The 24,282-nt window shown below is 32.1% G+C and overlaps 1 protein-coding gene and 1 pseudogene across 1 annotated transcript; both read left to right on the top strand.

Annotated features, from left to right (window-relative positions):
• The first annotated feature begins 10,715 nt into the window (after positions 1–10,715).
• LOC131871204 (disease resistance protein BAK6-like) lies at positions 10,716–11,447 on the top strand. Its single transcript, XM_059215930.1, has one exon. It carries the CDS (start codon positions 10,716–10,718, stop codon positions 11,445–11,447), a length of 732 nt encoding a protein of 243 aa, XP_059071913.1.
• An 11,824-nt stretch (positions 11,448–23,271) lies between these two features.
• On the top strand, positions 23,272–23,901 carry LOC131871203 (ubiquitin-conjugating enzyme E2 11-like; annotated as a pseudogene).
• The last annotated feature ends 381 nt before the right edge of the window (positions 23,902–24,282 follow it).

Below are 24,282 nucleotides of genomic sequence, written 5' to 3'. Positions count from 1 at the left end.
TTAATGACATTATTCCACAAAGTAAATCCCAAAGGGAGATTATGGGACTGAATAAAATCCTTAGGAGAACTGACACTATGCAAGTATTTTCTATGCCAAATGCAATTCCATTTTCTTCAATCAGAAAAGGATCTCCAAATCTGTTTCACCAGAAGGGCTTTGTTGAAAGTATTAATATTCTTAAGGCCAAGGCCTCCCAATCTCTTTGGTCTCCAAACAACTTGCCAAGCAATAAGAAAAATACTCTTTCTTTCCTCAATACTTGACGATAAGAAATATTTCTATATTGTCTCAATAATGTCAGCAAACTTGGAAGGGATTCTGAATAGGCTTAGAGCATAAACTGGCAGATTCTGAAGGGAAGATTTAAGGATCTGAATCTTCTTGGCCTAACTAAGAAGAGAACCTTTCCAGCCAATCAGTTTCCTATTGAACCTGTCAATGAGAGAGTTCCAGAAAAGTAGTAGGGGGTTTATAACATAATGGGAGCCTGAGATAAATAGAGGGGAGAACACCAATCGCACAACCTAGAATGGATGTTGTCTTCTTTTCTCTTTCATCTGGGGTATTACAAAAAAGATAGAGCTCTTTCTCGTATTCACTTTTTGTCTTGACACCTTTTGGTTGAACTTCCCATCAGAATAGTATCATCAATGAATTTTTGATGAGAGCAGATTAGGGTTGCTGAGGAAGGCTTAAGGCCTTTCAAGTTACCTTCATTCACCAACTTGTGCATATACCTTCCGAGACATTTCACCATCAAAATAAAGAGGATAGGAGAAAGTGGGTCACCCTATCTGAGAGCACTGGAAACCTTAAAAATATGATAAGGGGAACCATTGACAGTAACAACTAAGGAAGAAGAGGAGATGAGCTGCCAAATTAGCTGAAGAACCCTTTCCATAAATTCAAAAAATTTCAAAACTTTTAGTATAAAATACTAGTCTACCCTATCATAGGCTTTGGACAGGTCAAGTTTGAGAAAAAACCCTTGCTTTTTGGAAACCTCCAAAGAGTGGATATTCTCATGCACAATGATAATGGAGTCAAGGATTTATCTTCCCAGAATAAAACCACTTTGCTGGGGATAAATTAAAAGAGGGAGAACAACCAAAAATCTTAATGTAAGGACGTTGGAGATAACCTTATAGAAAGGATTAGAAAGACTGATGGGTCTAAAAGCATCAAAGACATCCACCCCTAGGTACTTGGGGATAAAAAAATTAAAGGTAGAATGTATTTCCTTTAGGATATTCCTTGACACAAATAATTCCTTAATAGCATTGATCACTTCCTTAGCCACAATATCCCAAAAAAACTTGAAAAAAAAACATAGGAAAGTCATTTGGCCCCAAGGCTTTGTTACCTTAAAAAGAGAACACCACTTTCTTTGTTGCATCAGAAGAGGGAATAGATAATAAAAATTTGTTTTGATCTGCATTCAAAATACTAGGAATATCTTCAATAAAACTTTGTTACGCATTCTCATCCAATCCATCCTCAGTTGAGAGAAGGCTGCTGAAAAACCGAACTGCTTCTCTTCTAATATCATCTTCCTTTTCAATCTTGACTCCATCTTTAAGGACATGAGAAATTGTATTTTCTATCTTATGTTTAAGCATCGTCATGTAGAAAAAAAGAGTCAAGGATAGCCATAATGATCTAAATCTCTATTTCTAGAATTCTTCATACTCTGTCATAATCATAACACTTCATCTCATATAAAAACATCAAGAAACCATTATCACTAAATCCCTACTATCATCGTTACACCCTCATCATATCAAAACCACTAGGACATCATAATTGTAATCATAAACCTTAATACCATCAATAAATCCTTAAAACTATATATCATCATAACATAGTCATGTCCTAAAACATAGGCCCATTATACATTAGCAACCTTGGATAAATCAATTAAGACTAATTCTAAGAAGAAATATGCTACTAAAGGCAAGCTAAGCCAAAAGAAACATAATCAGGGTATAGACATAGAAAGTGTTATCCTAGATCATAATTCATTTCCCAAAGAATATCATATAATAAAAATGGTTAGAAAAATATACTTGTTAATAGCACAGTCCATCAATATTAAATAACTACCTCCTAATTAGCACAATCAAGACATTTTCATATTGTAACTAGGCATCTTCATATTTACATAAGCAACCAAAATATTAAATTCATTGGGAGTGGATTCTAACATCACGTGTATTCTCATTTATCCAGATGATATGATATCATCCCTTTCCATCCAACATCCATCGAACGTAACCATCTTCTTTCATTTATTAACCATATTAGTAGAAACTTTATCATTGCAGCGACCACTAAATTTAACAAACATCTCTTTCTACATTGATTATTGCTATATCACTTACATTATCTTCTTTAAATTATAGATTCTACCATAGTTCTTGATTTATTATGTGAGGGTTAGAGAGGTATTACACAACAAAACTAGCGATCTCATTCCTCAAATATACAAGCTACTTTGTTTGGCTAACTTTATCTTGTTGACAGTTAACAAAGAATATTTTTCACTTTACCTTCAATGATTGGCTATATCTTTCACCCCTCACAGTTGCACAACACTCCCTAGATTCTTTTGGCTCTTTATAGGATCGTTAGGTTATCATTGGCTTTGTTACCAGATTGTTGGAGTGAAGAGAAATAAATAAAGCATAAATTGTATTAAATATTATGAACATTACAATGATTGTCTGAGCCGATGCTCAAATATCTTTTGAGACATGATTATTTTTTTAAAAATTTACAACCTCATAAATATTAATCCCACTCATAATTGCACACAAACACACTTTCCTATAGCTCTATGGAGATGGACTCTCAGAAGAGAGAGTGATTACAGGTAAAGACTTAAATATTATATAAAAATTACGCATTGGTGGATGAGAGAGATAAACATAAAATAAAATATTTTAGACAACGCACAATTTGTAAGAAATTTGCAAATAGTACAATAAATAGATTGGATGAGTGCTTGTAAAATCTGATTGAATCCATAGAAGATCATTGTATTTAATGCTTGTTGAATATGGATATAGAATGGAGGATACAGAGTTGACGAATGCATCTGGAAACTATTAATGTGCATACAAAGGATATCAAATTGGCATGGTGGGGATTATTTCCATGAATTATGCATATTAGATTATATATGTTGTCATGTACAATATTAATTTCAGCTTGAAAATTGTGGGAATATTGGGGTAAATATATATTGTAAAAAAGTCATCTTAATGATTTTTTGTTTCTTCTTTAATAAACATAAATTCTTAGTATTTCATAAGTAATTTGGGGAGTCTTTGATAGTTACAAGAAAGCAATGATTTATAAGAAATAACAAAATACATTTTAAAGTATTGTATAGAACAAATATTATAACCATCATCTTGTGTTTATTAGTGTTACTATTATGAGCAGGATTTTAAGCAATATTTATACTTGTTATTTTTAAATATGGTTTAGAGAATAAAAAGGAAGCAAAAATAATCATTGCTATTAATTTTAAAGAAAAGAATTAGAAATAAAATAAATTTATTCTTCAATGATGAGAGTATGATCATCTAGATGATAAGAAATGATTTAATAAAGTATTTCTTTTCATTTTGATATTTGAAAATAAAATATCTCAATGACATAAGGGTTTATATATTATAAGAGGATAAGTTTTAAGATTGTTCAGACATTAAGAGAAGGGAAAAATTAATAAATATTTATGGAAAAGAAAAAGTTATTCTATTTTTTTTTCCAAGTACTTTTGGAAACACAAGGTAAATATTTTATGATTTAAAAATTAAAATTTATTTTATTTATAAAGTATCAAGATTATTGTGGTTTGTTAGTGTAAGGTGTGCACTATGGTTAAGTGATTTTCAACTTCTCAAACCAACTTGACACTCAATGATGGCACACTTTGAATTAAAAAGAACATTTTTTTGTTTTTCTTTTTGGATACTAATAGAATTAAAGAATTAATATCTTTTAAAGTTTGTTTTGTATGAATGGGTAGAGATTTGGTTCAAAATCCATGTGGATTGTTGTCTAGATAGTTATGAGTTTATGGGTCATTGGAATTATAACCTTCCAAGGGTAACAAGAGAAATTTATGAAATATTATGGATGTATCTCAGCATGAATTGTCATCCAATAATTTAGCACATTTATCGTTTGTGAGTTTGAGAAAGTGGTAATCTAGAAACTTAAGAATTTAGCTTGAGAGCTACACCCTTCTAAGATTGATAAGAAAGATTAATTAAATCTCACTTGATTTAAAAATATAAATTTATTTATTTTTGTTGAGAAATATAAAACTTCAAATATTAAAGGTTGTTAAATTCAATTTCTATCCAAATAATCAATTAAAGGATGAGATACAAGGCTAGGAGAACTACAAAATGAAAATCTAAAGCTTATATAAAAAGATAAAATATAAGTTCTCTTATAGAATTTCCATGTTTAGATCCATCTTCCTTATGATGCAAAAATTAATCTACATATCATGTTTATTTACACTATCTTATGTTAACTTATATAAAAAATATACATTGTCATACTATCACCATAAGATAGCAACAACAAGGCACAAATCAAAACATAAGAGCATCAAATACCATAGTATTTATGTGAAGAAATTCTTGTAAAAACAAAGAATCTACTAAAAAGAGAAGTCAAGTATGAATTAACACCAGGTAAATAGGACTATAATACATTGACTTCCATTATCCTCTTTTCCTCCAACATAGTAGCACTTGTGTACCAATGAAAAATACCTTGTTCCTCCCACATATCTTTTTCATGCAGAGAAACTCAACATTGAATTGTTCCTTCTCAATTCCATATCCAAAGAGTTGCTTATATAGAATGAAAAGAGCTCCAAAAATACAAAACAATGCATCCAAAGAGGATTCATCGCCCAAACATCCCCAACCCTTTAATTTCCTCCATGAAATATGAAATTACACTAGTTTTAGATACAATAATTTTTACCTAACTTCACTGCCCAAACATGAAAGATAAAACTTACATTAAATGTGATAAGTAATGAAATAACAAGAGATGCATGTTGTATCTTCTAATACTCACATCCTCCTCTCTCTCTCTCTCTCTCTCTCTCTCTCTCTCTCTGTATATATATATATATATATATACCTAGCGATCCCATGCACAACACAAATCTATACAAAAAGTTGACTACAAATTTATCTACTTGATCTTTTGCAACGCTTCGGTATACCCACTGCACACCAAGGTGTGATTGCTAATTATAATATTATATAAATTTATTTTAAATTTAATCATTATAATTTATTAATATTATATTAATTTTTAAAATATTTTATTTTATACTTTTATTCATTTTAATTAAATATAATATAATTTTATTTTAATATAAATTGTATTAATTTAATTTAATTTTAAATTATAAATTTATTTTAATAGTTTAGCTCCATTTTTTTTAATTAAAAAAAGAGGATGGGGATGGCCCCTGCAACCTCACGGGCTGGGCCCCCTTCCCCAAATCCCTGCCATCCCCATCCTCCTGAGCATCCTCCCATATTGCAGCGGTAGATGACATAGTTCCTAAGTGTCATAGAGACATCATATTTTAATAATATTTTGTTTGAATTTAAATAAATATCATATATAAAATGTATAAACACAAGAAGGAGAAATGACATATCATATATTAAATGTACAAGAAGGAGAAATGATATATCATTTATTAAACGTACAAGAATGAGTTTTTTCTTTTTTCAAGTGTAGCATATGTGTCTCGCTATATTCGCTTTACCCCGATATATTCGCTTTACCCGACCACAACATAATCGCTTTTCTAAGACGAGTTAAGGTTACCATAGAACATGAAATAATAAAACCTGGTGTTTTAAATTATTGTCCTTCCCGCAAATAGCGCTGCACAGCATAAATTGTGTGGAATAGCGGGCCAGAAGAGGCGAAAATTTAGGAATAGTGTAGAAATTAGATCGAAAGACTAGGAAAGACCAAAGACTAGGAAAAGTTAAAACTTTGAAAAATATTTGGAAACTGTAATAATGGTGCTTTTCTTCCACTTATTGAGGTTGTCATTGCTCCTAATAAATCGCAATTGAGTCATCGTTGAAGTTTATTTTCCAATCAAACTATCGTCCTTCATAGTATAGAAATTGCCGAACAGGAAAGGCCGAAACAATCGTGTTAAACCTTTGTCCCATCAAACTATTGTACTTCCCAAGCCAAAATTTATGCTTATCTTTCTACAAAAGGTCAAAACAATAACGTAGAAATTTGGTCGAACAGCAGAGGCTATGAAAAACGAAAGAAAAATTGAAAATGGTAATGGTGGTGATCTGCTTCCTCAAATTAATTGACATGAGAAATATTTCAAATCAGGGTCCACTGCGGTAAATAAGGAAGCAAAAGAAGACCAAGTCTGCCACATTTTTCAATTTTTCACAGGACAAAAATGCTCTAAATTTTATTTCACCTAATAAATATTCTAGCAAATTCTCCCAATCCGATCGATTCTAGGGTCTGGTTACGTAACCTATTTAAATAAATGTTGGTATTTATATATTTTTAAAATTAATATAACATATTTTATGATATATAATATTTACATAATATAACTATTAAAGTATAATCATATTTTATTTTTTAAATATAATTAGTGAAAGTCAGGAATCACGTCATAGGTCAAGTCGATCGAATGGTTTTTTTTTATTTATTCAAAATTAAATTGAAATAAAATTAGATAAAAAGTGAAAAAGACAAACTCAACATTAAAGAGGTGAGATTTCACTCTACAATAGGGTAGGCCTTGAATCCTCATGTTTTAAATTACTTTTCTAGAAATAAAATTGGTTTGAAACTTCGAATCACGATCTAATTTGTGGCACTAATTTCTAAAGTACATAATGTTTTGCAAGAAACTTTAATAATGATTTAAAATTATTAGTGTTGTACATTGAATCACGCTTAATAAATAATTCATATTTTCATCAATCACACAAAAGAAGCTAGATCAATTATGTTATCATTGTGAAAGTGAGAGATCACAATAGAATTTAGAATGTTTTCCTATCATAAGAAAATGAGTTGGAGTTATTCACCAAAATATATTGTATCTAGAAATGTAGTATCGAGTATATATCAATTTATTTTTACATGAACATTCACTATTTTTAAAGGAATAAATAATAATGAAGGAAGTAGATACAATGCAAATAAGAGTATATGCATATGGAAATGCTGGAGAGTGAATGAAATCCCATGTCAGTTGATTCAAATTAGCCATCTATTATATAGCATACCACAAATCCCTCTTCATAAAATTTGTTGAGGTGCTATCTTATTCACAATTGTTAACATATAAAGATTTGATGCTAAGAGTTGAGAAACTCTATCTTATTGATAGAATTTTTTTAGGGAAAGTAATTATTGGATGCAAAAGTAATGCTAGAACTAATGATCAACCTAATTGTGAAGGCTAGGTTTGTGGAAATAGAGTAGTCCACGTGATCAGATATAACAAATGAAATTTATCGGGTATTTATATGGAATTCTCTCAATTAGAACAAATAAGAAATATGTTTTCATAATAATAAGCGAAAAAACTAAGCTGCTAGCTCATAAAAACAAAAAGTTCACATAATTAACGAAATAACCAAAAATAACTAACACCACATTAACATCACATCAGTATCATTTTTCATAACATCACATTAATATCATTGTCTATAGAAAATATATTATTAAAAATAATAGCTAAACAAAACAATAAAAAATTATCAAAATAACTGGCCCAGTCTTGTGTGAAGAATATAAACAACCCCTTGTGGATGCTTGAACTTGCACCTTCTTCATCTCTAAGCTTCTTGAATTCCTTCTCCTATAGTATACTGAGAATTATCACAGACCCATGCATAACCTTACAGGTGAACTTAGAGAGATTAAGACCATCTTTGCTTCTAGGTTAGCAACTTTGGCAGATGATCGGATTCGCCAATAGGGGCAATGCCCCTACTGGAAAAGTCTGGCTTATTCATCTTTAGGAAGAAGCTAACACACACATTGTTGAAGTTATTATAGTTTCTCCAGTGTACTTCAACTCTTCATCACATTTGATATCCTCGTTAGACTTCGCCACATCATTTAATTCGTCTTGGGTCAACTCTTCATCACTTTCGATATCCTCCCTAGCCTTCACCACATCGTTTAACTCATATTAAATTTTATATGTCTTGGTATGATCAACTAGTTCATTAGATCCATTCGGATGGGTACTCACCACATCGACAACATTGTCCTACCTATCCTCAAGATTATTGCTTTAAACTGTTTCATCATCAAAATGGACTTCGTCTACATAGAACTGAACTAAGGCATTTTTAATTTTTTTTAAAATAATTTTTAGACTTTCCAAAGCAGCCCCTTTTAGGTAGGGCCTAAATAATGGGGCTAATCTTGAGTTCACAAGACTCTTTGCTTCCATTTTTTGAGAGGAGTTGGATTTCTTGGCGAATTAGAAAGTATGGGGCCAATGGGGCTAGACTTATTAGAGGCACTAAGAATGTGGTTATGGGTGGTTAAGCAGGATGACAATTTTTAGCTCATCTTTGGGAGGAGAAGGAAAAATTTGAAGAGTGAACTGTGTCATTGTAATTTTCTTTTCATCTGGATTTTAATTTTTGCCACCAAATTTTCGTACAGGAGGAGCAATAGGAGAGATGGTTTGTCAATTTTTCTAAACAACTATTTTCTTAAGAGATTTAGAGGGCAAAGAGCTAGCTAAAAATGATAGAGATGAATTATAAGTGCTTCATGGAGCAGGATTGGAGGTTTTTGGATGATAAATCCAATGCCCATTTAACTAAAGCTTCTAAAAAAGAAAATAGATAAAATGGGAAGTTGATAGTAGCATTTTCATGGAAATGGTTAAGTAGGAAACAATGGTTAAAATAGAGTCATTTGAAACTTCTTTCTAGAATAAAATATTTCATTAATGTCACATATATCTTATTTTAGGGTTTGGGGAGCTTGTCATTGTCAAAACCACCATAAAGCTCGACCAACATGTCACCATCTTATAAGAAATTTAAATGCATGGAAATATGATTGATTATCTATTTTTCTTCTTATTTTATTTATGATTTTCAATATGTTTGCTTTAACAAAAAAACTTTGTATAGTTTTTTCTTCCATTTATTTCATAACTTACTATGTCCAATTAATCTATCATCTTAATTCATCCACTAAATTCTTCTTAGTTGGTTTTCTTATTTCTTACCCTTAATCTATTAAATTTATATTTCATAATATAAATTAGAATAAATCTTAAAATTTATTTTTATACTAAAAAAAATCCACATCCTATTGAAGGTTGGTGTCTCTCTCAAATTTTGTTGCATGCTCGATTTGATTAGTTCCCACTACAAGATTCTATTTCAAATCCAGGTCCAACTAAGAAATCGAAGTCCTTGTTTCAATTTGAATAGATGTGGTTCAAAGATCCAACTTTTTTTCCTCTTCTTCAATCTTGGTAACTAAATGAGGAAATGGAAGAATCTTTGGTAATTGTAATATTTTTATTTTGAGTCCTTTTTTTTTTTCTTTATACGAGTTGGAAAAAAATATATTATCTTGTTTAAACTATTAGAATATAAATACATATAATTTTTTGACTACACAAATTTCTTTATATGTGATTAGAACGAAATTGTACTATTTACTTTTATTTATTAAATATAATTATTGATTAAGTTTGTTTGTAGATTTGCAAATTGATTAATGTAGTTTTTGTCACATTATTATTATAGTGTATTTGGGGCTCTTATGTAAAAACTAAGTGACATTGAAAGTCTTTGTTTTTTACTACATATTCATTGATACCAAATGAATTGTTTAAGTTTGAAATATAGTGATGTCATTATGGCCTACCCCAATAGAATTGATATATATAAGAAAAATCTCCATGTGGTTAATCAAGGAGATCAAATCATTTCCATCAAGAAAAATCTCCATGTGGTTAATCCAGGAGATCAAATCATTTCCATCAAACTTTCTAGTGTGTATTTTTGGTATCACGTTTTAAGGTTCAATGTAAGTGCCATCAATGTGTTGAGGTTGTGTTACATTTATATCATAAATTGGTTGTCTTGATGATATACCTTACATAATTGAGTACATGATTGTGAGAACTACAATTTATTTGTAATATTAATAAGGGATGATACTAATGTATTGAATTTATCCTTTTATAGTGGTAATTTGTACATATTCTCTTCTAAATGTCGCACTTTTCTTTCTATTCCAAACAATCTATTATAGATAGTCACATACAAATTGTGTGCTCTCATCAAATGAATACAACATCAAATTACTAATCCTACCTAATCCTAATTCAAAATACATATCCTAATTCCAAATACATATCGTAACACTGTTACAACATTCCTTGTTAATTGGATGAAGCCTACTTTTCTAGAATTATTTATTACATTACCGAAAATAACGAATGAAATAATAATTGTTCAACGAGAACTGGAAGTTAGGGTTAGCATGGTCTTGCTGGTGCTCGACCTCTTGGTGATATATAAGCACATACACCGAGGCTTTTGCGAGAATTAGAGATTATGAATCCTCATATTCGCTATTTCATGAAAATGGAATACTTAGTATTTCTAGTAATGTTGTTGTTGCCCTCTTCATTCTCAACTCTAGTCCAACCTTCTGCTCCTCCTGACCAGCTATCTCTTTTGACAGTTAAAGCTACAATCACCTCCGACCCCAATAATGCCTTAGCAAATTGGAATACCACTATTCCAATGTGTAATTGGACCGGTGTCCTCTGCTCTCCTAATTCGCAGCAAGTGGTTATGCTGGATTTCACAGCTAAGGGTTTACAGGGCGTCATTTCTCTCGCGCTCGGGAATCTCACGGCTCTTGTTCAACTGTATCTCAACTACAATCAACTGCATGGCAGTATTCCCGATGAGCTGGGTAAGTTGACAGGGTTGAAGTTTTTATTGTGTCTTGACAACTATTTTACAGGTATAATTCTGCCCTCTCTCAAAAACCTCTCAACCTTACTGCACCTGGACTTGTCAAGTAATAATCTTCATGGACCTATTCCTCCTGAAATAGGCATGCTCACCCAGCTACGTTGGCTCTACCTCTATGCTAATCAGTTGTCGGGCAGCATCCCTTCTTCCATAGGAAACTTGTCAAACTTGGTTGTCTTGCAATTGCTAGCCAATAATCTCACAGGTTCTATTCCTCATGAAATAGGCAATCTAACCCAACTAAGGACCTCAAGCTCAATGAAAATCAGTTGCCAGGAACAATCATTTTTCAGGAACCATTCCTTTGGAATTGGGGATGCTGATCAATTTGCAAAAACTTCACCTATGGAGAAATGAGCTTAGTGGAAACATACCAAATTCCTTAGGAAATTGTTCTAAATTAGAGGGACTCATACTCTCGGACAATCATTTTACAGGAACTATTCCTTTTGAATTGGGAATGCTCATCAATCTGTAAGGACTTATTTTAGGGGGTAATGAGCTTAGTGGAAACATACCAAATTCCTTAGGAAATTGTTCTAAAATCCAACACCTTGAGCTAAGTTACATACCTAAGTTCTTAGGGACACTATCCAAGGATGTTCAATCCAAGGAACATGACATAGCATTTACAAGTTGCATGACAAGTTATTAATAACATTCTCTCACTTGACATCATACATTATAAATACACCCATGTGAATCATATATAAGGGAAAATAATTATTTAGCCATCCATGTACCATTTGAATACTAATCACTCTCTCATGCTCCAACAACACACCTACAAAAGGAACCATGATAACCAGTACCAGGAAAAACCTTCACACATCCTTCAACATGCCACATATGGAAGAAAAAAGATATGGTAAGGTGAACCATATCAACAATGACTAAAACATGAAAAAATATTTAAATGAACACAAATAAATTTTTTAAATGATAACAAAGACTTTGAGTAGCTTCTTTACTCATACCAACTAGAATATAGACCACACAAAAATTAATTCATTCAATCAAGCCATACCTCAAATCAGGGAGTACCATCATAGCTACAACTTCATGCCATCAATATATCAAATATAAAAGATAGTCAATTCTCTATATATCCATCTTCCTATCTCAACAAAAATACTAATGTATAATTAACCACAAATAATATATCTAACAAAAGTTTGCATTATCATTGAAACAATCTTATATAAAAATAATTAAACCAAATGAATATAATAATTTAATCAATTCACACTTAAAATTACAAACATTCAACTTGTTGTGACTAAAAATGTTTATGGAAAGATGACTAGAACATCTAATTAATAACTAATACAAATAGTAAGCAATATGAATATAAGAGCAATAATATATTATTATAATAATAGTAAATACTTTTCATAATCTGGACTAAACCAAATAATTTATGAAATTAAAACATATTATTAATGTGATAAATGTCTATAAATTCGTTTTCATATTGAAATACAAGTTTAAAAAAATAAAAATAAAAATTTATGGTATAAATGTAAAAAATATTCTTTTTCTTTTATATTTTTAAGAAAATAATATTGATCAAATAATTAAAATATTTTTATTTTAATAAATTTAAAAATAAAAACTTTTATATAAATTAAATACACAAAAACTAAATAATTTATAATTACAATTTTTTATAATAATTCTTTTCACACAAACTTGATTTCATAAAAATTTCATGAGAACATATTTATTAATGTTTAATATTAAGGTACACACACCCCCCCTCCCCTCTCTCTCTCTCTCTCTCTCTCTCTCACTCACACACACACACACACACACACACACACACACACACACACATGTATGTATATACACACAGACACACAGACACACAAGGCAATGGGTATGACTATAAGGAAATAATCTTTCTTAGAAGTTCATTTTGAATGCAAGGTAATTGAATTGGAAAAACATTTGCTAAGAGGGGTTTATATTCATGCCCGATCAAACGATGGCATAAAAATCCTTTTCAAGTTTCTTCATAAAACATTATTAACGTAGTAGGAATTTGTGCACTATGAAGAGTCTAGAAGTAAAAATACTAAATAGTTCTTAATTCTTTTTGGATTCAATTATGTCTATATTTTTTATCTATCTCTGTGATGATAAATAATATAGACACAATCGAATCTAGAAATAATAAAGAGAATGTAGAATGAAATGTGGAAACCTCATAGATTACTAAATAGCTATTAAAACTATTAGTCAAATATAAAAATTGTAAATAGTGTTAGTAATTAGCCAAGTTAGCGCAATCTCTAAGAGGCCACGTGTCATCTACTTCAAAGAAGTGTACTGGTCATTTAAACTAAATCATATTGTTATTTGCTATTTATTAAATATAGTTGATCTTTGTATCAATTTTAAAAATTTGCAAAGCTCCTTTTGAAAGGAAAATAATTTATGACATGGTATGAGAATTTAATAGGATGGGACATTTGATATGATAAGAATTAAGATATCAAATTGATAGAAAAACTGAACACAATGAATTCATAAGTATCCTGCCATGTGCAAGAACTAATATAACTACTAAAGTATAACTATATAATATGTTTTAAATATAATCAGTGAAAGTTAGGAGTCATGTCATATTTCATATCGATGGAATGTTTAAAAAAAAAAATCTATTTATTCAATTGAAATAAAATTAGGTAAAAAGTGAAAAGACACTTTCAAAATTATAGAGGTGGGATTTCACTCTACAATGGGGTACATGTTTTAAATTACCTTTCTAGAAACAAAATTGATGTGACACTTGGAATCATGATCTAATTTGTGGCACTACATTTCTAAAGTACACAATATTTCACTAGAAACTTTAATAATTTTCTAGAATGTATAGTGTTGTAAATCAAATCATGCTTAATAAATAATTCATATTTTCATCAATCACAGGAAATAAGTTGGATCAATTATGTTATCATTGTGAACGTGGGAAATCACAATAACATTTAGAATGTTTTAACCTATCATAAGGAAAGGATTTGGACTTATTCACCAAAATATATTGCATCTAGAAATTTAGTGGAGAGTATATATCAGTTTTTTACAAGAACATTCACTCTTTTTAAGGAAAGAAATAATGATGGAGGAAGAAGATATAATGTATATAAGATTACATACATATGGGTATGTTGGATAATAAATGAAATCTCAATTCTATTGATTCAAATTAACCATTTATTATGTAGCATACTACAAATCCATCTTCCTAAAATTTGTTGAGGTGCTATCTTATTCACAATTGTGAACATATAAAATATTTGGTGCTAAGAGTTGAGAAACTCTATCTTATTGATAGCAACGTTTTTAGCAAAAGTAATAATTGGGTGAAAACTCAATGCTAAAACAAATAGTTCAACCTAAAAGTTAAGGCTAGGTTGTTAGCAATACAGTACTCTATGTGGTCCAATATATAACAAATGAAATGTATTGGGTATTTATATGGAATTATCTCAATTGAAATGAGTAAGACATATATTATCATAATAATTAAAAAAAAACTAAGGTGCTCGCTCTTAGAAACAAAAAGCTCACATAATTAACCAAATGACCAACAAGCCACTAACAACACTTTAATATCACATCAATATAATTTTTAATAGCACCACATTAGGATAATTGTCTATAGAAAATATATTACTAAAAATAGTAGCTAAATAGAAAAAAATTCTTTTATCAAAATACCCCTTGTGATTGCACCTTTTTAATCTCTAAGCTTCTTGAATTCTCTCTCCTATAAAAAATTGAGTATTATCACATACCCATGCATAACCTTAGAGTTGAGCTTAGAGAGATCAAGACCATCTTTAATTCTAGGTTAGCAACTTTGGCTTTCATGTTATTGAGCTTCTCTATTTTCATGTTGCATTTTGAGTTGTTGCAATGCAAAAGATGAGTGGATTTTCTAGTAGGGGCAATTTCCTACTGGTGCAGTCTGACTCATTCATCTTTAGGAAGAAGCTAACACCCACATTGTTAAAGTCATTATTAGTCTCCTTAGTGTACTTCAACACTTCTTTAGTTTTGATATCCTTGTTAGACATGCCACATTCTTTAACTCACCTTGATTTGTATAAGTCTTGGATCAACTCTTCATCACTTTCGATATCCATAGCAACCTTGACCCCATTGTTTATCTTATCTTGATTTGCATAAGTCTTGGTATAGACAACTAGTTCATTAGGTCTCCTTGGGTGGGTACTCACAACAATGACAACATTGTCCTCCCTATCCTCAAGATTATTCGTTCAAGCCATTTCCTCATCAAAATGGATTGCATCTACATAGAACTGAATTGAGACATTTTTTCTTTTTTATTTTAATAAGTTTTGGATTTTCTAAAGTAGCCCCTTTTACCATGGCCCAAATAAAGGGGCTAATTTTGAGTCTATAGAGATTGTTGGATTCCATTTTTTGAGAGGAGTTGGGAATTTAAGAGGAATTAGAAATCATGGGGACAATAGGGATACGCTTACTAGAGGCACTAAGGATGTGGTTAGGAGAGGTTTGCAAAATGAAAAAAATTAACTTACTTTTGGGAGGAAAATGGAACATTTGAAGAGTGAACTACGTCATTGTAATTTTCTTTTTACCTTTAGTACATCAATTTTAATTTTTTCCACCAAATTACTCCATGGGAGGAGCAAGAGGAGACATAGCTTATTGATTTTTTCTCAACAACTATTTCCTTATGAGATTTAAAGGGCAAAGGGCTAGTTAAAATTGATAGAGATGAATGATAAGTTTGTGGTGAAGTAGGATTGGAGGTTTATGGATCGTAAATCCAAGGCTTCTTTAATTGAAGCTTCTAAAACTAAAAATAGATAAAATAGGAAGATGATAGTAGCCTTATCATGGAAATGGTTAAGTAGGAAAATATGGTAAAATTAGAGACATTTGAACCTTCATTATAGAGTAAAATATTTCATTAATATCATATATACCTTATCCTAGGGTTTGGGGAGCTGTCCTTGTCAAAACCACCATGAATCTTGACTAGCATTTCACTATCTTTTAAGAAATTGTAAATGCATGGAAATATGATTGGTTATCTATTTTCCTTCTAATTTTATTAATTTTTCAATAGATTTAGTTTTAACAAGAAAAAATTTATATAATTTTCTCTTCCCTTTATTTTGTCAATTTAATATGTCCAATTAATATATAACCTTATTTCATCATATTAAATATTCTTAATTAGTTTGCCTATTTCTTATCCTTAATCTATTAAATTTGTATTTCATAATATACATTGCAATAAGTTTCAAAATTTAATTTTAGAGAAAAAATAAAATCCACATCATATCGAAGGTTGATGTCTCTCTCAAATTTTGTTGTACACTAGATTTGATTAGTTCCCACTACAAGTTTCTACTTCAAACCAAGGTCTAACTAAGAAATCAAAGTCCTTTTTTAAATTTGGGCAGATATCTATACCCCTGATTGTACCTTTGATTCTTACATTCATTTCTTCCATCATGTCTATTGATGCACTTAATGGTAATTCTACTCACATAAGTTTTAGATTTTAGGTGAGAATTATATTAATCAATATTCTTATATCTCACCTTCCTCTATTCTCAATTTAATTTCTCAAAATATCCCTCATATAGTATCACACCATACCACTAGCCAATCCCTTCCACTTCCTATCTAGCATAATATTCCACCACCCACCATTAATTTCACTCGATCATCACATTGCATTGTTTTACAAACTTATTTACCTTCTATTTTGATCATAAGGCAAATGTTACAAAATGTGTCTTCATTACAGTACAAATTTTCCAACATGAGGTAAAATCTATCTCAACAAACCTTTTGATCATATTGCACTTGTAATCCATTTTTTTCACCATTCTAAAGACTCTCATTCTACAAAAGATTACTCTACAATATGAAACTACAATATGTGCATTGTGGTGCAAGTAGCCTCAAACAAATATTACTCTTATCCATTCTACTCATTCATCCTAATCAACCTTCTATAGTTGTTTCATTACAATATACACATTACATACCTAATCTTGGTTCTTTCTTATATTCTCTTTATAGTTGTTTTAGCTACCCATTTACTTGTCTCATGTTCATTGTTGCATATTAATGTGATAAACAACAATAATAAAATTACTAAGTACAATAGACATTTTCATCATTGTATCCCTGGTTAGAGGAAATCGTTCTTACTTTTGATAGATAAATAAAAATTAATTTGTAGATGCTAAAATGAGTCAAGAGGAAATTGAATATGATGGAGCATAAAGTGCATGCAATTCATAAACAATGATGAAGTTCTTAGATGGATCTAATCTAATTTACAATGAAAGTAGTTAATTCTAAAAGTTGAGGTAAACAATTGACACATTTATATAGCTTTAGTACCCCTTAGAGAGATGTCATAAGTTTCATGCTCCTGGACACACTTTCTCATTACTTGGTTGTCTAGTATAGAATAGGCACCCTATTTCCCAAGAGGAATTGAAGATCTTTTCAACAAGCAATCTCTTTTATTTTGGTGAAAAATGAGGAGGAATCCCATGAGAAACTAGGTATTAGCTATGTCAGCATACCAAGGTGTATAAATAGCAAAAGAGAACAAATGTTCTTTTGGAAATGAACCATTAATGACTTGTAGATCTTCATTTGTTTTCAATCTTGATTGAAATATTCTACCACATTGGCTTTCCCTGGTTTATCGATAATGGTGATATCAATTTCTTGCATCAAGAATATCCATTGTGCTAATCTTCCTGAAATTGAGGGTTTGTTCATGAGGTATTTGATGACTGCATGATCTCTATGAACAAAGATCTGACAACTAGTGATGTAGTGGTTGAACTTATTAAGTGCATATATGAATTCCAACATCTCTTTCTCTTTGATAGTGTATTTCAATTCAGGTCCTTACAAATTTTTACTGATAAAGTAAATAGAATTTTCCACATTGGCTTCTTTTTGGACCAAAAAAATACCTGGAGCATAATTTGATGAATTGGTGTGGATATGAAAGGGAAGTGTCCATTAGGGTCCTTTAAGAACAAGTGCTTGGGGTCAGTGCTAATTTAAATTCAGAGAAAGCTTTCTCACACTGTGTTGTCCATTGGAATTGAACATCTTTTGTCAATAGATTATACAATGGTCTTGCCATTATTTTGAAATTATTTATAAACCTCCTATAATACCCTTCATGTCCTAAAAAACTTCTAACACTATTTTTATTTACTAGGAGTAGAGAGATTGAGAATTACCTCTATTTTAGCAGGGTCAACCTAGAAACAAGCCTATGAATGAAATGGCCAAGCACAACTCCTTGCATCATTATAAAATATTTTTCACTATTCAAGGATAGATTATGATCCTCACATTACTACAAAAAAAATTTCAAGTGACTTAATGCTTCCTCATATGTACCCCCATATGTAGTCAATTCATCCATGTAAATGTCCATGCAATGTGAGAAATTAGAGAATATTCTTATGACTGCTCTCTAAAAAAGTAAGTGGAGGGTTACATAAACCAAATGGGAGTACAGAATAGGTCCCCCCATGGGTAGGTAAAGGTTGTTTTTTCTTGGTCCTTAGGTTCAATGCTTATCTGGTTATATCCAATAAAACCATCTAATAATTAGAAGTACCTACATAAGAATCCAACACTTAGTCAATAAAAGGAAGTGGGAAGTGACCCTTCTTAGTTGCAACATTAAGTTCTCTATAATCTACACAAACCCTAAATTTTCCATTCTTTTTAGGCACTATAACCAGAGGGGATACCCATTGGCTGTTAGAAATTGGGTATATAAATCCTACATCTAGTAGTTTTTGAAGATCTTCTTTTACTATCTCTCTTAATCCTCACACTAACACAAGGGTTTTATCAAGGCTACCTTAACCTTCAACAAAAAACAAGGGTTTTCCCAAGCACCCATAACCTGTTTAGTGGGTTTTACCAGGCTCCCATAACTTGAACAAAATATATTCTCCTAGGCTCCCATAACCTGAAACAACTTCTCCAAACCAAACCAAAATCTTGACTTTAACCAAAAATAAGAACTGGCTAAATTGGGCCCTTGAAAACTATCAGCATGCAGTCCATCCTTAGTGAAAACAAGAGACATGAGGTTTTGCCACACTCCCCCAACCTTGATGGGTTTTGATTGTCTCCCACAACCAATAACCGAGCTTCCCTAACAAGAAGTAGGGCTATTCTAGGCTCCCTCAACCTTGAATGAAGGTTTTCCAAGGCTCCCACAACTTGACAGCAGATCTGCCAAATACCACCAGCGGCTCTTGAAAATAGACACATCATTCGACTTCATCTCCATAGAAGACAACATAAATAATACAACAACGACACCACCTTTGATCAATGTCCATCTACTAGCAAAAATCCTCTCCACCTCCAAAAGATAGAGAACCACCACAAAAGGAGAAGATAAGATGAAGACCATCAACAAAAGGATCATAGCTTCGGGCTGTAAAACACAGTCCAATAACCAAAGAATAGCCCCATAACACTTATCTGGACAAATGGGTTTTGAAAAGGCTCCCGAAACCTTAAGCATAAGCAAAGGCTTGAACGAGACAAATTACCAGCTGACAAGCGCCACCAATATCTCCACCTCTATAGAAGAAAAGAGAAAGAAACTCGACAACAAGAGGAGAACAAAAAACACACCATCAACCTCAAGAAATAGGGCATCCAAAACAAGAGAGATAGCGCTCAGATCTGAGAACAAAAGGCCCCCCAATATCACTGCCTCAATAGGGATAGAGGGAGAGAATAAAACCATACAAACAACCTCAGAACTAGGCCATCCACAATAATGAGCAATAACAACCTCCCACCAACTCCTACGAACAAAATACACAATCTTCGTCTCCACCTCAATATGAGAGAAGTTATTTTCAATACCCACCATCTCATCCTCAAAAAAGGATTGGACCACCTCAATAGAAAGCACTAGAAATAACCCATTAAACTGAGATAAAAGTGACAAGACAAAAAACAAAGAGGCAACTAGGGAGGAACCAGAAACAGGACAAAAGGCACCCTGCAACCTCACAACCCAGACCCAAAAAGAAGGGAGATCCGCTAAAGCAACAACCAAAGGGGAAGAGAAACCTTTGTCTACAAAGACAACTCCACTTGGATCCCAAACACCCCTACTGCATCCATTCCTGAGAAACAAGATCTCATCCCCAACCTCAGCTTCAAACTCCTTTGCTGTAGCAATTTCCAAGAAGACAACCCTACCCCCACCAATGAGGAAACAAAAACTAGATCCACAAACCCTAGCCATCATGAGAGTATAAAGAAACCACACATGGTGGAGGCCACAATTAACAGGGGCCAGTGAAGGATCAAGAACGTCTACCGCAAACCAAACTAGCTGATACCCCCACCATTCGCAATGCCAACCAATTGAGCCACTAGGAAGAATAAAGGAGGGCGGAAAACACTCAGACCTATGGCCATCTCCATCCGGGTCCTCCTCACCTTCCTCACTGGCAATGCTTCCTGAAAGCCTAGCCCTTGTTATTCCTCATGCATGCCACTCCATCGGTTACTTCCCAATAAAGATTTAGATGTTGAATTGACTTCTAAACTTAATTTGTTAGATTATTTAAAATTGACTTAATATAGAAACTATACTTTAACAAAATTTCAATAGTTAGAGATGTGAATTTAATAATTCAATAACAAGATTTAGTTACACTATTTGATGAGGTTGGTTTATGCTCATGCTAGTGATGTATGAGTTTAGGGTTCAATTGCATATTTAAGGTATGTGAGCTCAATTTGATATGATAATAATTTTGTTGCTTTGGTTACAAATATAATATATATGTTCATGTTTGTAGAAAAATATGTGAATATACAAAAGCTAATGGGAGAAGGGAAATTCATTTGCATCTTAATTACATTGCTCCACATTATGAAGTAATGTGATTTTGTTAATGTATTCTAGTGAGAAAAATATAACAATCCAATATGAATTAAGGGCTTTTAAGTATGAAGCAAAATATAAGTTTCTATGAACCAAAGTATAAGTGCCAAAATTTTTATTTTATAAATTTAGTTCAATGTAATGGTGTTTAGTTGTGTTTCTAGGGTCCATAATTAGGCATAAGAGTGCAAGGCCATGTAGATATTTTGAACATGAAATTTTTTGTGAAGATCTCATCTTTAGATTTCAACCAAAATACCTATGGGTAGGGTATCGGGATAAGGGTGGACGAAGTTTTTTGGGGGTTTGGAGAGATACCTTTTTAAAAGCCCCCATTTGGGAAAACCTAGGTAATTGGTTCAAGGAACAAAGTCAACCTATGACTTTCAAAATATGGATAATGAAGAACTATACCTTGTACTCTTGGAAGAGGACCCATGTGGGCTCTCACAAATAGTCATATCCATTGGTTGTTATGTAGGAAGGTTGGTATATGGTGTGGAAGTGTGTCATGTTTCCATACTATTGGATAGAGAGGAGTAATATTTCACTCTATATGACAATCTCTCTTGATATTATGAAGATTTTTTATATTCTTCAACTTTTTTACATGAGAAGACTAAGAGAAATAGTAATAAATTTATGATGTTTTGTGAAGAGTTCTTAATTCCTCATAGAAAATGTGCTAGAAGTTGAAGGATGAAGAATGACAAATTATTCAAGTGAAAAAGTAGTGTGACCCAACTTCATTCTTGTCTAACCTTTAGAGATGAGATCTCATATTTTATTTTATTTTAATTTTTCACTACATTTTATGTCATGTTAAGATTGTGATGACCTTGTTATTTGGATGTAATTGGGATTTGATTTTTTTGTATTGAACAAGCAATGTTTATCCCTTAGATAAATCTTTCATTTCTTGTGTTGTCTTCCTTTTAGATATCTAGGTTAGCTTATGTAATATACAATGTGTGAGACCTTAACCAAGTTAATTTTAATGGGATGAAAGTTGTCTCTATTGTTTGCCATGCATATGTAATTGTTTGTCTGGATTCCTAATGTAGTTTAGAGATGACAAGAACCATAAATTTCTTGATGATCCATATAAATATGGTAGAAAACGTTATCTTATAATTGACTTCTCTCTCAAATTCAAATCCTATTGATTTAACTTTTGTATAAAGAAAATGATTGTAAAAGATATGCAACCATTGTGAGGGTTATAGTTGGAGTGAACGTGTATGGAAAATAAATGAAAGTCTAATGCTACGTGCTAATTTGCAGATGTGTAGTATTGTATAACAAAATTAATTTTCCCTTCAAATATATATAAATGCCTCGGCTTAGCTTCGAGGGTTGTTTTGAGATAGAAACTACAGAGGTGGAAATGTCACAGGCAGACAGGTTTGATAATGTTAAGCAAGCAAAAATTCTGTTTAGTGAAGGCGTTGAACGAGACCACAGAAATTTTAAATTTTTCATCGCCCAGACTAGATTCAGCACTAGGAAAGCTGTCAATGTATCTTGTAATCTATGACACTAAATTGAATGAATATTAGATCTCATTAAATCAGGATTCTAAATAAAGACTGCGCTATGTGCATACAGTAGAGATGAAAATAAAACTGTATTATCTTTCATTAATCAAATCACCCAAGAAGAGAACTAAATCAAAGTTTGACTACCGATGTAAACTAAAAAAATAAGAGACTTTGTTAACAAACAGTTCTAAATAAAGAGCAGAGACTTGCATGGAATGCAAGCAAAAAACATTAAGGGAGAAACCAACAGATAAGTGCTAGTTATATTCTATTTATATTCTTCTATATGTTGCGAAACAATGGGGAACTGAAAAAACACTAAAATACAAGTTGCATGAGCCGTTGTCTTGAAAATCGAGGCCCGAGGGTAACCCTCAACAAGAGCGTGGATCAAAGACAAATTAAACCCCCACTCTATCTCAACGTTAAGTGGAATATGGCAAAGATCTCACCATTAAGTAGAATATGCCGACCTTGCCACCCTATAAGATCAAGCACATTGACAATAGTTTACAAACCACCAGTGCAAGCACATTCCAGTGTGAAGAAAAAAACAAAAGAGCAGGAAGTGGAGTAATATTGATTCCAAAGAAATCTCAGGTAGAGTCTGGATTACTAGTTAGAGTAAGAGAACATAGCGAGCAGGGCAATCAGGCGTATATGGAAAGAAGTAATGGAGTTGCAAAAGTCTCAGAAGGATCTATCGTGTCCATTCAGTGCCAGACCAGTTGCAGAAGACATTTTCCATTGGAGGCCACCCCAATAGGTCCTGCTAAAACTCCTTACTCAGGGGTCTCCTTTTCACTTCTTATTGATTTCCCTGAGGACTACCCCTTGAAGCCTCCTAAGCTCATCTTCAAGACTAAGGTAAATATACAATCTTAAACCCAAGAACTCATCATCCTAATCTATGGTTTATCTGTTTATTTTTTATGATCTGCAGTTTTTCTTTGTCATAAGCTCTTCAATTTCTGTCTGAGATCATTGTAATTTATGTGGGTTTTGTAGTTTTTATTTGTCATAAGCCCTTCAAATCCCATGTGAGATCATTATAATTTATGTTGTTATTGCTTTTTTGGGTCAGGTTTATCATCAAAATATAAATGCGAATGGGAGTGTGTGTTTGGATATATTGAAGGAGCTGCAGTGGAGTCCTTCAGTGACTGTTTCAAAGTAGTTGTTATTTGTGTGGTTCTTGCTTGCTCATCTTTACAAGAGTGACGGAGGTCGCTATGAGGATACTACCCGAGCTTGGACACACAAATATGCAGCCAATTTTTGAGTAAAATATGTAAGAGATTGTATGACAGAGATTTCTATAGATACAAAATATGGTGTTGAATGTGTTGAATCTCAAATCAACGGATTGGATAGGTTCTAAGGAAATGCCAACTCCTATGATCAAACCCTCCAATTGACTTCGCCACCTTATAGACTGAACCTATGTGGTTACTAACTCCCTCACTTTAGGCTCTACAAGACCTTGGCGGGTATACCTATTCACTAGTGGCTTTCAATGACTAATACATTTTATAGCAGATTGTTTATCTTAATCTAACTTCCTCCTATCTCAGAATGACATAGGTTCCTAGGATGAGTGGCTTGTAGATGAGTTCAAGATTGTTGAACTGTGGAAGCTATTTGATCTTTGTAATTGAAATTT

The sequence above is a fragment of the Cryptomeria japonica genome, unplaced genomic scaffold (genome assembly GCF_030272615.1).
Source record: "Cryptomeria japonica unplaced genomic scaffold, Sugi_1.0 HiC_scaffold_378, whole genome shotgun sequence".
NCBI lineage: Eukaryota > Viridiplantae > Streptophyta > Pinopsida > Cupressales > Cupressaceae > Cryptomeria > Cryptomeria japonica.
The sequence above is the reverse complement of the archived record's forward strand: the minus strand, read 5'-3'. Positions and strand labels throughout refer to the sequence as shown.